The sequence below is a fragment of the Macrotis lagotis genome, chromosome 2 (assembly GCF_037893015.1).
Source record: "Macrotis lagotis isolate mMagLag1 chromosome 2, bilby.v1.9.chrom.fasta, whole genome shotgun sequence".
In the NCBI taxonomy this organism is placed as follows: Eukaryota; Metazoa; Chordata; class Mammalia; order Peramelemorphia; family Peramelidae; genus Macrotis; species Macrotis lagotis.
In genome coordinates, this window is record NC_133659.1 from 247585649 (window position 1) to 247602192 (window position 16544).

The 16544-nt window shown below is 34.5% G+C and overlaps 1 protein-coding gene across 1 annotated transcript; it reads right to left on the bottom strand.

The window, feature by feature from the left end:
* Positions 1–13485: 13485 nt before the first annotated feature.
* On the bottom strand, positions 13486–14488 carry LOC141511572 (olfactory receptor 6C2-like). Its single transcript, XM_074220710.1, is given in 2 exon segments — positions 13486–14250; positions 14252–14488. Coding segments are annotated over 2 exon segments (939 nt in total). The 5' UTR covers positions 14426–14488.
* Positions 14489–16544: the final 2056 nt, after the last annotated feature.

The following is a 16544-nucleotide window of genomic DNA, read 5'->3' on the forward strand; positions in this document are numbered from 1 at the left end:
GTATTCTGTACCTGTTCTTCATTAGTTCTTTGACAGGAGGTGGGAAGTATTGCCCGCAATAGCTCTGGTGTGGGTCTGGACATGAATTTCTGAGGGTCAGGTTGGGTAGACAAACATATCCAAACACAAAATGTTGGGAAATGAAAATCTCCCAACTTTATTTTTGGAAACTCAGACTTTTTACAGCAGAAACTTATCTCAGGAATGACTGGTTAAAAGAGACCCAGTTTTACCATTTCCTGGGTAAATCACAATATTTGTTCTTAGAAAAATGCATGCTTCTCTATCAAAGATAACTTTTACAACCCGACCATCCTGGAGCCACAGATTATCCCAGGTCAAGGTTCACTGGTGAGCCAATGGATCCATACAATGAGCAGTAATCTATACATACCTTTGATGAAGAAGATCACCCAGGATATGTGAATATCACTCCCTGGGGCTGGTACAGATTCCCCATTCTTAGGCATGCTGAAGCTTTAGGCAGTGTGTCAGGACATCTATGTTTTGTCCCAGTGACAAAAAGTGTTTAATTCAAAGGGGTATAATACACAATATCAATAATAATGCAAAGATAGCAGGAAGCATGCTCACTAACAGGTTCATAAAATGAAAAGGATGAAACATATTAACAAAGTTAAACAAATTATCAAAACCTGAGTCCATTTCCATTCTAGGTGCCAATGCAATATCATTAACAATTTTGTGCAATTGATTCATATCCATTGTTATAGAATCATTAAACCATATTCTATTCAAATAACCTTTATATTATCCCATGGAATAAGTGAAGTGTTATATTTTAAAAGAGTAATACAAATAGCAGAAAATCTATAACCACATTTCAATTGTCCCTTACAGAAGTGTGTAATGCATTAATCAAATGATAAAGATTTTCATTAATTCTCTCCTGATAATCTTCTGATAATTCTAGAATACATTTAGCTTCCAATTTTTTCTTTATTCCCTACTTGTACAGAAATAGTCACTGAAGTAGCTGCTAAAATGGCTGCTACAATACACAATGAAACTAACACATCTCTTCTGCCTAATTCTCTTTTAAGTTTTTTTCTAAGAACTCATCAGCAGGAGACATATACCAGCTTTGTACCTTGGTGGGTATTATAGCAAATTTTCTTTTTTTTTTAATCATGAAAACAACATCATTATCCTCCACTTCCTTGTTTATACATGCTTGAAGAGTGCAATTGTAACAGTTAACATTATATATCCCCCTTTTATCTCTGATAATATTGACATCTTTGAAAGATCCTATCATGAAGGCAATATGTGGTCCTGTGCATGCAGTCACAGACAATTTTTTTCTGCATAAGATATTTTGTCCAACACCTTGTTCCATTGTATATACTTTATCTCATCTATAGCTGCTGTAGCCTTCCATATCTCTTAATTAGCTAACCCTATTTCTGGGTATATAGATAGTTGGTTTAATATAGCCTGGACCCCATGGAACAACTCCATCAGGAGAATTCCACACTTGTAGCAAAATAGAATGATCATAAATTCTTCTGTTTGGGGTATGACAGGCAACCCAGGGCAGAAAACATTCATTTTGAAAATTCCAAGCATGTAAATTTAAACAAGGAGGTTCTGTAGGAAATATCTTTTTACCTTCAGTACTCTCTACAAATGGAATTTCTGATATTTCTAAAGTCCTAAATGTTCCCATGTTATAAATATTTGGATGAGTTTCATTTTACTTAATTTAACACATGGTTCAACAATACACATTTTACAAAAACATATAGGTGTCACAGTATTTAAAACAGAAAAATTATGCCTAAATTTTCTTCTCAGCTTCTTCTTTGATATCTCCCATAGGAACTTAGTTATATCCCAAATAATCTGCAGCTACCCCAATTAATGCAATTTCAGCCATACTCTCTCCCCATTGTAGAGTAGTGATCTATGGAGGGTTTTGAACTTAGGTCCGATATTCAACTCCTTTTACAATTCCCAAATTGTTCATGAGTCATAAATTGTCCCATAAGTCCATGATGTCTTCTCCTCTCATCTTTTCCATTTCAATTTCTTAAGTATAAATTATTCATTTTCTGTATTGCTTAATACATCTGATCTGCATGGTCTGATGTTTCCTTCTGGTACCCAGATAGTTTCACCATCTGTGGACAAAACAGAAACACACCTTCGACCCCAGGTTAATAATGGATCCAGTCATTTTCATTGTTGATGCCTTAGGATCCTTCCACGTGACTATGCCCTTCTCTTCATGATGCATATCCTAAAAAAATCTTTCTACAGGTGTTGTTTGTCATTCAATATTAAAAAATTTATGCTAAATAAGGCGAGATTTACTCTCCTTCCTTGTTTTCCCTTTATCCCTATATGTTTCCCCTTTGTCCCTATATATTCCCCCTTCTTTTGCACTTCCAGAAATCTCTTAAGATTTTTTTTAGGTGTTTTTTTTTGCAAGGCAAACGGGGTTAAGTGGCTTGCCCAAGGCCACACAGCTAGGTAATTAAGTGTCTGAGACTGGATTTGAACCCAGGTACTCCTGACTCCAAGGCCAGTGCTTTATCCACTATGCCACCTAGCTGCCCCATCTCTTAAGATCTTTATGTTTTCTTTATATTGAAGCATGACCAGTAGGGTTATAGGGAATACCTGTAATATATTGTATATTGTAATATAGGCAGAATTGTTTAAATGCCATAGAAATATATCCAGGACCATTATCTGTTTTTGTGGATTTTGGTATCTTTGCAATAGCAAAACAATGAAGTAAATGGTCAATCATACCTTGTGTGGCCTCTGAACTTTGTGCTGTTGCCATTGCACATGAACCAAATGTATCTACAGTAACATGAATGAATTTCATTTTTCCAAAAGATGTATAAATGAATCACATCCATCTGCCACAATTCATTAGAAACTTGGCCTCTAGAATTCTTAGAATAATTTGTAGGGGTAGGTAAATATGGAATTCATTGTTGACAAGATATTACTATGTTCTTTGCTTGCTCTCTGGTGATTTTAAATTCTTTTCTTAATAAAGAGGCATTCTAGTGCAATTTTTTTGTGACACCGCCTAGCTTGCTGTTCTACTAAGTTTATAAGAAGTGGAAGGGTTAATTGATCAGCCATATGATTGCCTTCATATATGGGCCCAGGCAATTCAGTGTGGTAATGTATATATTCAAAAAGGATTATATCTATCTCATACTTCTTGTAACTCTTTAATGACCTGATATAATTTTTCATCAGTGCCATGTTTAATAAAAGCTGTTTCTATATATCTGACCACATGATAACTATACTTCCTATCTGTAAAAAAATGTTAAGGGTTTGTAGCTGTTCTATTAATACCATTAATTAGGCATATAATTCATTCTTTTGTTTTGATTAAAAAATTATTTTTTTAAATTGCATTTATACTTGGACTTACAGGTCTAGAATAAGGTCCATCACATTGTTCAAAAATTTCAGGAAACCTAGAGTGTCATAACTTCAGATATTTTCCGTCATTACCTCTATAGAGCAATCAATCATTAACTCCTGGCTTTAACATCATTACAGTAAAATACCTTATATTGACAAAACTAGATCATATAACTTTCCAACATCTTGCTCATCAGTAAATTGCCTAACTATGGGTTACATAATTTTCAATCTCCCAATCATTTTTCAAAGCCTCTCACATTTATTTAGCATTATTGGAAATAATTGCAGTTAAGCTATAAATTCCCAATGTCTTATACAACTTTCTTCTAAAGTTACCATTTTTTCTTTTTTAAAATTAAACATTAAATTCTTAACCCACATGAAACATGTTTCCATGCTAACATCTCATTCTCTTAAAGTTTAACCTTATAACTAAATATCTGTTACATATAAATTTCTTTCACATTTTTGTTTTATAAGCTTATTTTCCTCTTGTTCAAATACACTCCTATTTTCAAAAAGAAAATAAAATTCTCTATGAATTTAGTTTTATATATAATTTCAAAAAATTCAATGTAAAATTTTTACCAATGCCTGGGTTATAGGATACATATATAATTTCCTCTTAAATAACAGATATTAAGTTACTTTGATCTTACATATAAATATTCCCTTTAAGAAATAGTAGGTGGAAGAGCACAGCTTTTCACAATCTCTGAGCCAAAAGACCTTGAGAAATATAGCCTTGTTGGAAAGGTATTCTCTAGTTTTCTTATAACAAATCTTTACAGAGGTGATGGATGATACTTCAATTCATCCATTGTTTGTTATTATAACACAATATTAAAATTTCAAAAAATTGTCTGAATCTGTTCTTATACAAAGTTTACTTATTATACATGCCACATTTCAATTTAATGTATATTCCCTTTACTCCCTAAAATTCTGTAATACATAAAAATTTCTTGAGACCAAATGTTTCTAAAATCCCTTTTTTATGTTTACAAGATTTTCTTTAAAGTTCTCTTAATTATCCTATTGCAAACTCATATTCAAAATTACCTTAAATTACTTTCCTTTTCAAAATATCAAAGTTTGCAAATTCTTCTTATCTGTATCAGTGGTATTCTAACTTCTCAATGCTCTAACTTAAAAGAACTTTCTATCTTCACTGACAAAATGATGTTCTGGGAATTGAAGATTCCTCACATTTTGAGATATCAAGGTGTAGTATGCACTAATTATTTACCTTTACTTTTTATCATTCCTTGCTCACACCAAAATTTATATATATATATATATATATATATATATATATATATATATATATATATATATATATATATATATCATAGTAATTAAGAGCAGTAATTTGCCAAATCAGTATCAGACCAGAAAAGAGATACTAGAAAATAAGAGAAAATAATAGAACCCCTTCTCCTCCAAAAACAACATGATTCTCAGGAAAATGTCTTTTGTTGGCTCCAATCATGAGTTTTAGAGAAAAAGAAGATCTAAAAAAGAGAATGGAAAGAAGATTGGCCAATCAGAATACAGAGAACAGCAGGCCTGAGAGACAATTGAGAGCTTCTCTCTGCCTGTATTTTAAAGCAAACACATATAGACACATAAATGGTGTCAGAGCATTTAGAACCAGAGAGGTCCCCAAAATCTGGGGAAACCCCACTCTGCTCTCACACTAGAGGGTCCCTTTAAACATTACACAAAGACAAAAAAAAAAAAAAACACAACAGAATAACACCACCAAAGGTGACAAATCTTCCAAGAAACCAGAGAAAAATGCAGAGAACCTTCCATTTTTCACAACACATTTTTCCATTCAAAGGTTTTGATATCTAACACTTCTTGATTTTTAACTATAAATAACTATAACTTTTTAGACAAAAATCCCTCAGCCTAATCGGAATTTCCCCTGTCCCCTATCAGCTTAGAGTAAAGGAAATAGCTTCAACAACCCCTAAATCTTTTCTGGGAGAGTAGTCTCTTTTTTTTTTAAATCCTCAATCATCCCATTATTTTTTGTAATAATCAAATTATGTATTTTAAAATGAACCTGATTATCTTATCTTTATGAAATCAAATAACATTTTTGTGATTGTTTATTTAACATATACCTTTCTCATATGCGAATACTCACTGTCACTTTTGTTTCTAAAACTTCAAATAAATACCTTTTTTTAAAACATTTTTAATATTTGATTTTATTTTATTAAGTCTTCATGAAACAATTCTCTCTCTCTTATCTACTGCTTTTTCTTAATTCCTCTCAGTTAACTTCAAGATCTAGATAAGCTAGCCATGAGCAAACAAGCTGTCTGATCTCTCACACCCATTGCCTCCTCTTTTTCAGGCAATTTTAGCCATGCCTGTTTATGTGCCTGTAAACTATACCCAATTTGATTATTTACTCCTGCCATGGACCAGTGCTAGAGAGCATTTCAAATGTTAGTCTTAACCCTGCTGCTTCATTTCTTTTAGCCTGACTAGTACAATTCTCAAAAAATTTAGGTTTCCATATTAAATAATCTGGTGTTAGAGTAGTTTTTGCTATCCTTGTCCAATTTTCTGGAGCTAACATTTGTCTACCTAATATTTCTATTTTATTCATAACATATAGACTGGTGTTATCATATGTGCTGGTTGCTGATTTTAATTCTCTAAATGTTTTAAAATCTAAATTATTGTATTCTCTCAAAACAATCCCTAGAATCCTTGGATAAGTTTTCTCAAGCATGGGAAAAGAGAACAATTACTCTTTCATGTCCCATGGAATCTTCTCTCCCTTATCTATTGTTTTTCGAGTGCTATTTGAACAATATTCATATGCCCCTTATCTTTGATAACATTTTCTTCTTTAGACCGTAAAGGAGCAGAAGGTGGGTTATTAAATAGGAGGAGGTGAAGCTGGCTGGAAAGCAACCACCTCCAGAAGCCCAGGAGCAGCAGCCACTGCTGCAGCCTGAGGGGGTGGAGCCTGGAGGATTCTCCTGGGAAGGTAGGGCCCTGCCACCTTGGCCTTCACACCCCTCCTTCCACCTGGAGGCATGCCAGGGTCGGTGTCTTTGGAGGTAAAATCCACCACTCTTTTTTACTCTTTTCTTCCTGCTGAATAGCTGGAACAGCAACATAAACTTTTAATATACTCTGAGACAAAGGAGCATCTCCAGGTGGAGTCAAGCAGATTTTTAAAATATTCCCCAATGTTAAGACTCCTATAGGAAATGCCTCCTGACCTTCCTGTTTAAAATGTTCACTCATCAGTTTCCCCACAGTTTCCCATTTTTCAATACTTAATACTCCTTCTGCTGGAAACCAAGGACAACATTTTTGTACACATTCACTAAATTCTTCCAATTGTTTTGTTATTAACAAGCCTCTTGGTTTAACTGTCTGCTTTAGCACTTTCAAATAATGTTCTCTATCCTTAGACTTTCTTTCCGGTCCCATTTTAATGCTCTCTGCTTTAGACCTGATGACAAAATTATTTACCTTAATTGCCTGCTATCCCTTTATGAGTGCTCTTTTGACCCGCCAGTGTCCAGACTTTATCTTTCCTTTCAAGATTGATTCCCCTCTAGGTCTGACTGTCCATCCGTCCATCTGTCAGTCTGTCCATCTGTCAGTCCCTCTGTCAGTCCCTGTTCAGGCGCCAGCTATCACCCTCAGTAGCTCTGGTGTGGGTCTGGACATGAATTTCTGAGAGTCAGGTCAGGTAGATAAACATCGAAACACAAAAGGTTGGGAAATGAAAATCTACCAACTTTATTTTTGGAAACTCAGACTTTTTATAACAGAAACTTATGTCAGGAATGACCAGTTAAAAGAGACCCAGTTTTACAATTTCCTGGGTAAATTTACAATATTTGTTCTTAGAAAAATGCATGCTTCTTTATCAAAGATACCTTTTACAACCCAACCATTCTGGAGCCACAGAATATCCTAGGTCAGGGTTCACTGGTGAGCCAATGGATCCATACAATGAACAGTAAACCATACATACCTTTGATGAAGAAGATCACCAAGGATATGTGAATATCACTGCCTGGGGCTGGCCCTCTACAGGGAAGTATGTGTCATGGTCAGGCTTCTAAAATTTGTGATTTATTGATCGGATTCATGTATCAGATTTCTTAATTTTTTAGTTGTTTTTTCTTTGTAATAATTTCACCATAAAATTATTCTTTTGAATCTGCTTGTTATATTCTACATTAATTTGTACAACTATTCTCATTTTTAATTAATCCATTCCTTTTGTTATTTCTTATAGTACAATAACATTCCATTCCATTCACATGTTATAATTTATTCAGTCCTTATCCATTGATCCCCTTAGTTTGACACCTTTTTTTGGTTTATTTTTTCCAATTTAATTGTTATAAGCAAAAACTCAGAAGTTTTAATTTCTAACTTCTCTTGTTATTAATGATAGAACACATCTCTATTGATATTTTGGATTTATTCCTTTGAGAATTAATTTTTTCCTTGGCTTTTGATGATATTTTTTTTCTATTGGAATGTAATGCTTCTTGTTCTACTGTATTTTTGAATAGTTTCTTACATATCTTATTAGACATTTAAGAGGGAAATTTGTTACAAAGATTACCCTGCCCCCAGTTGAATTTTTCCCTTTTAATTTTAACTGCATAAAGTATAAGCCTTTCAATTTTAAGTAATCAATGGATCATTTTATCTTCACCAATTGTATCTATTCCTTGTTTAGTCATCAACTCTTCCCCCCATTCACAGTTTTTGTGATTTGTCTGTAATATGATTTAAAAAATATTTAGAACATGTTTGAGTTTGAACCCTATTGTGACATATAGTAAAATCTTGGTCTAAATCTAATTTCTGTCAGACTGCTTTCTATTCTGTGCTCCCCAATTTCTGTGGAATAATGGATTATTTTGGTAATTGTACTTATCAAAGACAATGGCACTCTGTTAATTGGTATTTGTTTAATATAATACTTATCTATTCTATTGATCAGTTTTGTTCTAGTTTTTAACCAATATTAAGTAGTTTTCATTATTACTTGTTTGCTAAGTGGTTGACTAAGTAAATTCATCCTGAAAGTATTATTATTTTAATTATATTAGCATGGTCCAAGCACCAGCAATTAATTCTCTCCATTTAGTTATTCTGGAGAATATTTAGTAAGAATATTTACTTTGGTTTTGGTGAGCAAACTCTCGAATATGTCATACATTCTGTACATTTTTGTATATAATTTTTTTTCTAACTGGTCATACTGTATTTGTCCAGAAAATCTAATGAATTTGTAAGTTCATTGTATTTTCTCCTACTTTCTGTAAGTTGTTTCAATGACTTTTTAGTTGAATCTCCAACATTCCCTAACTAGACCCTCATACCTGCAAAATGGATCATTTTTTTCTACTTTATCTATGATTATTCACTCAATTTCTTTATCTTGTATTGCTGAAGCTAGAATTTCTGAAATTAAAACAAATGATAGTAATAATGGACATTCTTGTTTTATATTTGATTTTATTGGAAAGACTGTTTGCATTTTTCCAATAAATATATCATTGCCTTTGGTTTTAGGTAAATAATATGTACTATATTTACAAATTTTTCCATTTATTCTTTAACTTTTAATATTTTAATGTAGAAATGGATTGTGTATTTTGGCAAAATCATTTTCTGCATTTATTGCACTAATCTTGTTCTTTTTATTGCTTTTTTATTGATATGATATTTATAGTTTTCCTAATATGAACCAACTCTTCAATCCCTTTCTTAATAAAACCTGGTCATTATTATTATAAATGACTTGAGAATACTTAGTCCAGAGTTATTAAAATGTTTTTTATTAAGATATCTTAACAAAATGGCACAATTCTCATAGTAGCTGCTGGCTACTTGAGTTCAGTTCTGCCTATGAGAAATCATTATTCAGACTTGGAAAAAATGTGGAAATAAAACAAAAAAAAATATTTTAAGAAGTTACAGCACATAGGAAGGGATAGGTAGAGAGAGAGGGAGATAGAACATCCAAGCAGTGTTGACTGGAGAACTCTGCAGCCTTGAGTGGGAATCCAACCCAGGTTTTTAATATCTTGCCTCTCATCCAGAGGACAAAAGGTGAACTCCTTTCTCCTTAGTGGACCTGGAATTATGTAGAGGTCAAAGCCCAAGGAGATCAGGATATAAATTTTACATTAAACAATGAATCAATGGTAATGGGGATCTCCACCCAATTTGAGCAGATTACAAATTGTTTCTGTCATAATCATAATTCTCTACTTCTAGTCAATTTACATCTCAAGAGTAGGTAGGTGGTAGTCAATTTAGATGTCCACCCAATTTCTACATTCCCAATTCTCTTCATCTTTCTCCAGCATCACTGGTGGGAGAGGAGCAAGAAATTCCAGAAATGGGAGGTCTTTTATGTAGTTTGAAAGGCTTTGTTCCTGCCCCCTCATGCCAGTCATAGGCTAGGGTTACAAATCTAAATGATACATTGGTTTCTATATGTTTCCCCCTCCCTTCTCATTATACTAATGAGCAAGAACTGCTAGATCTCCTTGAGCATGCTCAAAGGAGAAAGTCAAGACTAGGTTAACTTAAACAGGTGGAGGCAATCTCATTAGTTTTGATCAAATGGAGGCTAAATCTTTTATCTTAAGTTAGTAGCTGCCCATAGGCAGTAATATATGCAGACCATAGTCTTTGCAATGTAACTATTTATCCTCCCTTCACATTCTTGTTAAACCCAAATATCCAGTTTCCTCACAATGATGTAGTCCTCCTTTTGTCCAAGATTGCTTCTATTATGGTGCTAGGCAGATTTCACCTCATATGGGATTTCCTTAACTAGAATGTTGCATTTTATGTCCCCTTTGGGATTTCACTAGTCAAGGCATTGGGATTCATGGATCTTCCTGATCAGGGTTCTGTTTGGTATTTCATTCTCTTCTGGAATTTAGTTTATAGTGAGCACAGGGGATAATGAGATCAGTTGAAGACAAACTTTGTAAATCTTTTGTCTGCATTGTTAAGGGAATCTTCTTACTTATTTTATCATCTGATTTAGGCCACACCTGAGAGCCTAAACTTCAACCTGATTTAGATTGCATTGTCTTCTGGTGGGGGGACCAGGAACCACAGGCACTGGAAACATCCAAGATCACCCAAAAAGATAAAATCTCCAGTGTGGTACTTGGGTCACCCCCAGGTCACCACCACCTCCCATGGATTCTGAGGGAGAATTTAAGGAGATTCCAGACTCCTGCTGAAAACTCTGGTCAGCTAGCCTGACCAGTTCAATCAGCAACCCATGTGGTCTGCTCTTTAATTTCTTCTTAACTTTTCTATCCTCTTTCTCAATGTGTTGCAACTTCTTTTAATAAATCTCTGTCTTCTTTCCAAAACCTGCATCCCCAAGTTTGAATCACAATTCATAGTGGGGCAGTTACTGAACTCAAGAAGCAACCAGCAGCAACAGAGTAACTGTTGCCTCCATCACTTTATTACTATTGCTTCCTCTATTGGGGGTTCTAGGTGATTTCTCTATTTCCTCATGTTCTTTTTGTGTGCAATTGCTTCAAGTTTCTATTGTGTTAAACAAGCTTTTCTACTGTTTCTTTGACCGGACTATTTTTCCCCCCATTATCCATTGTCTGTCTGTCTGTCTGTCTGTCTGTCTGTCTCTCTCTCTCTCTCTTATGGCTCAGTCTTGGATGGAATAAATAATCTTAATGAGGTTTTCCATTGCTTTTCTTAAACATTGTTTATTCTACTGTTGTTTTTTTGTTATTGCTGGAGAAAATATGGGAAGTTGAACATCTGTATCAGCTACCAGTTGGCACTCTAAATGTATGCTCAATGATCATTTCAATGCTCAAACTGCTAACCTCATCTCAGTCCTCATCCTTCTTAACATCACTTCCGTATTTGACATTGTTGACCACTTCCTTTTAGAAATTCTTATTTCCCTGAGGTTTTCTTCTCTTCACATTAATAATATGAAGAAAAGGGGCAGCTAGGTGGCTCAGTGGATAAAGCACCGGCCCTGGAGTCAGGAGTACCTGGGTTCAAATCCGGCCTCAGACATTAATAATTACCTAGCTGTGTGGCCTTGGGCAAGCCACTTCACTCCATTTACCTTGCAAAAAAATCTAAAAAAAAAAATAATATGAAGAATTTCTCAATCTCTTTTCCTATATTTTTCTAGCCCATTTTATATGAGGAATACTTTTTTTAACTACTTTTTTAAAGGTTTTTTTGCAAGGCAAATGGGGTGAAGTGGCTTGCCCAAGGCCACACATAGGTAATTATTAAGTGTCTGAGGCCGGATTTGAACCCAGGTACTCCTGACTCCAGGGCCGGTGCTTTATCCACTACGCCACCTAGCCGCCCCAACTAATTTTCTTAATATGCTATCTTTTAAAATATTTTTTGATTTGAATTCATTGTGTTCTCTAGTTGAATAATAAAGCTGAATATATTGGTGGAAGCTAGAGAATTATGGTTTTGACTGAATGCAAACCCAGAGAGTTCCTAAAACTTAATATAGTCTTGGGACTTATGAGTTAGAGGATCACCTCCAGGTGCTACACCAGTGACCTTATCCTCAGTCAAAAACAAAATACAATACTTTGAAACCCAGCCCTATCTCAATGTATTTCACTTCATTAATCTGGTAAAAGACACAATTAGTTCAAAAGAAAAGCATTTAATGAGATGGAATAGAAAGAAAAGTCATAATAAAATATTGCTCCCTTTAATGTCTTATATACTATTCAGGAGATGGACTTTGTAGGCTGTATTGTCACATGTACATGCTATATATATGTTATTTCAGGAATCTAAGTTAAATTTTTCCTCAAATATTTGTCTTAGAAGGAAGAAAAAAAATTGGAGAATCAAAAGGCTTGAAAATACTTGCTCATATGTCCAAATGTCTTATTAGATGAAACAATTCATGTGAATAAATATCACTAATAACTTTTTACTACTGAACTCAGGGAACAAATATATTTTAATTTACAAAAGGCTTTTTTCCCCCTTTATATGTTTGCAGATAAAAAAAGACCTTTTTTAGGCGGGGGAGTTACTAACAAAGTTCCCCTGTGGCCCTTGTTTAGCTTCACTCTTTGGGCATATGATCAGTAATTTGTCTCTTACAGGTCTGTAAAATATAGTGCTAAAATATAGTGGGTCTCAAATGAAAGGAGGAGGAATTTTTTTTCTAGTAGCAAGAAAATTCATAGAATGTAGCTCAGGTAAAACCAATTTTGTTAGCAAATGGTTGAAAGTAATAATTTCTGATTTTTTATTTCAGGGCCACCTCCATACTTTGTCTTGAAGATATGTTTTATTTTGAGGCTTTGGCTATTATTTTCCAAAATTTTAAGTCAAAAGTCCATTATGATAACTTACATAGGGCCAATTTCTGAGTTCAGTTGGGATATTGAAACATTTTGGGTTTTATGTTTTATAACAAGGATCATCAGGCAAAAATAATTTAACACTTGACTGAACTAATTTACCGACAAAGCCATCATGCCCCAGGAAGCTCATTATTTATATGACTTAATCATCCTGCAGGATTTCATCAGTCTTGGTAGTCCAGCTTCCTATGACTAGATAGTCAACCTCCAGTTGAGAAAGCTGAAGATTGTTTTTCTTTGTTCATATCTGTATCCTTATGCTAAGCATAGAGTCTGGTACATAAAAGGGAATTATTAAATGCATACTGACTATTCAGTAGCGTCCTGGAAAATTCTTTGATCATAAGTGTCATATATTTGGTTCCAAATAAATGTTCATTGAATGTCACAGAAATGAAATGATGAGAAAGGTGATTGAAAGAAAATGAAATCCTTAGAAAGGACAAACAAAGTAGAGAGGAGAAAGCCTCAATTAGTGATGATTTCTGCATAGAAGAGAAAAGGAGATCTGAAATTTGGGTCTGTAAACAAGGGCACATTAGGGAGAGAAGAAAATTGGATCAGAGGACCCAGAGCAAAGACATTTTAAAAAAAAAAACTAATTTTATACCTCAATATTGATTTCCTTTTACAATTTTGAAATCAATATAATCTTTATGAATGTATCCCTAAAAGCTTGTATCACTTGCTTATTCCTCAGAGTATAAATAAAGGGATTCATTACTGGTGCCACTGAGGTTGCAAGTAAAGAGACCACCTTATTTAAAGCTGCCCCTTCTTTTGAAGAAGGTTTGATATAGATGAAGATACAGGTTCCATAAGTCATAGAGACGACAATCATATGAGAGGAACAAGTGGAAAAGGCTTTTTTCCTTTGTTCAGCTGAAGGGAATCTCAGAATAGTCCTCACAATAGAAGCATAAGACAGAAACACTAAGACTAAAGTGATGATAAGTGTCAACACAGCAGAGGCTAAAATCAGTTTTTCTATGAACTCTGTTTCAGAACATGTAATCTCCAGTAATGGCAATGCATCACAGACAAAATGGTCAATGACATTAGAGTCACAGAATTCCAGCTCAAGACCCACACCAAGTGGTGGTAGGATGATCATTAACCCAGACAGCCAACAACCCAGGAGGAGCTGGTTGCAGATTCTGTTGTTTATGATGGTTGCATAGTGCAGGGGTTTGCAGATGGCTACATAGCGGTCATAAGACATGGCAGCCAAGAGGAAAAATTCAGAAGCCCCAACAAGAATACCAAAAAATAGTTGAGTTAAACATGCATTATAGGAAACAGTATAGTCTCCAGTTGACATATTGTACAGGAATTTGGGAATACAGATAGTTGTGAATGACAATTCTAAGAAGGAAAAGTTCCTAAGGAAAAAAATACATGGGAGTTTTAAGGTGGGGATCCACCAAAGTGAGGGTGATGATGGTCAAGTTCCCAGTTACACTCATCATGTAGGTCAGAAACAGAAAGATAAAAAGCAGCACCTGCAACTGTGGGTCATCTTTCAATCCCCGAAGTATAAAAAAAGTTATCCCAGTATGGTTTCTCATTTCTGACCTGAGGTTTTAAATCCACCTGAGAGAGAGAGAGAGAGAGAGAGAGAGAGAGAGAGAGAGAGAGAGTCAGAGACACAAAGAGAAAAATATTGAAGCTGACAAGAGCCATCACAAAATATCGGCAATGCAGTCTAGATATAAATGCAAAGAATTGTAACTCAGCCCTTTTTTTGTTTCACTGACTAAATAAAAAATCATGCCAACATTATGTTGTCCTCAATGACTTCAACCTGTGGATCAGCTATTGAGCATTTTATTTATTTATTTATTTTCAAGGCAATGGGGTTAAGTGTGGCCCAAGGCCACACAGGTAATTATTAAGTGTCTGAGGTCGGATTTGAACCCAGGTAGAGCATTTTATTTTTATAAACACTTTTGTCCCCAGTCTTTCTTTCTTTTCTCCCTGAGTGTCATGCTTCCACCCCTTTCTTTCAAAATCAGCTTTAACTTTGTATTATCTAAAAATCTTGTGATTCCTTTTGTTTTTCCACCCTGATCATTTTCTGATATATTTCCTTCAGTTAATCTTTTTGTGACCTAGAAATAAAAGTCAAGCAGGATCATGCCAAAATATTATCAAGTATATGACATATATACTTATATTCACATAGCACAAAGTTTTTAGCCATTCCCCATCTACCATAGACTCACTTCATATCCTTTTGTTGTTACCACAAAATTACTGCTGCTCTTTTGATATATGTGTGTTCCCTCTTTCAGTCTTTAACATCCTTTAGATATTTATTCAGTAGTGAGATGACTGGCTCAAAGACTATGAATAGTTTCTTCAATGATTATTTGAAAAATTTCAACTTATTTTTGAAAACTTTTGAGTAATCCTTACTTAAAGCAATAGGGCATTATTAGTATGCTTGTTTTTCCAGATCATACAAATTGTGTAGTTTCTTCTATTTTTAACTTTTACCATTATATGAGCTGTTGGAGGTAAAACTTTAGAGTTTCAAGGAGTTGCTTTAATCTGAATTTCTTTTATTTAATTTTTATATTATTTTAGATAGTTGAAACTAATTTTCAATTCTTTTAAACTGCTAGTTAATTGGGGTAAATGGTTCTTGGCATTATATATTTGTGTAGTGTACACTCTTTGAACTTAACTGGTTCCATGGGAAATTCTGTGCATCCATGCATCTCTTCTATAAGCCCAATTTCTTCTCTTCATTTTCGTACTACTTCTGGTCTCATAACTTTATCATAAAGGCAGCTTTTTTATAAAATAGCCAACACATCCTCTTTGTGTTTTTCTGACTTCTCATTTAGCAGGTTCTAGTTCCTTAAGATGAGATCTCAGAGAGCAGCACAGACATATTATTTGTCCATGATTAAGCTATTTTACTCAAGGCAATAATGAGATTGTTTGCTAGAGAGGAGGTGATAGGAGAAATCAAGGCTGTAACCTTAGAACAATAATAAGTGTGGGATTTGAAACATTTGTGGAAAGAATTATTATCCACCAGACCCAGTCACCACTCTCACCATGTCTAATAATCCTTTCTGGACATGTAGCTAAAGAAATTAAAACCATTAGGAATGTCTTCCTGAAACACCCCCACTTGACTGAGTCTACCATGTACTATACTATGTTGCATATATTCTCAAGACTGCCATAACTATCCCCTAGGAGTATTCATCTCCTATTTCCATTATATTTTTCCTGATCATGTTTTATTTTCTTTTTAAAAGAAAGGTTTTATTTATTTTGAGTTTTACAATTTTCCTGCCATTCTTGCTCCCCTCCCCCCACCCCCCACAGTAAGCATTCTGTTAGTGTTTACATTGGTTGCAAATTTCTTATAGAAAAGGGTGGTAGTGGTAGAGCAGAGGACATAGATGGTTATATGAAAGAAGGGGGATCTTTTCCTTTAGGAAATCATCACCCTGGGGTGAATTAGATGGGTTAATGTTAGGGAGAGAAAGAAATCTTAGGAGGGGAGGACAATGTTAAAAAGACCTAGGATCATGGTTGAGTGGGGGAGGCAGTTGGGCAGTATGCTGCCCTAGGAACATAAGGTAATGTGTTGGGACAGTAACTGTGTGGAAAAGAAGCACCATATCCTAGAGAGCTGCCACCCACAGTGAGGGAGGAAGCATATCT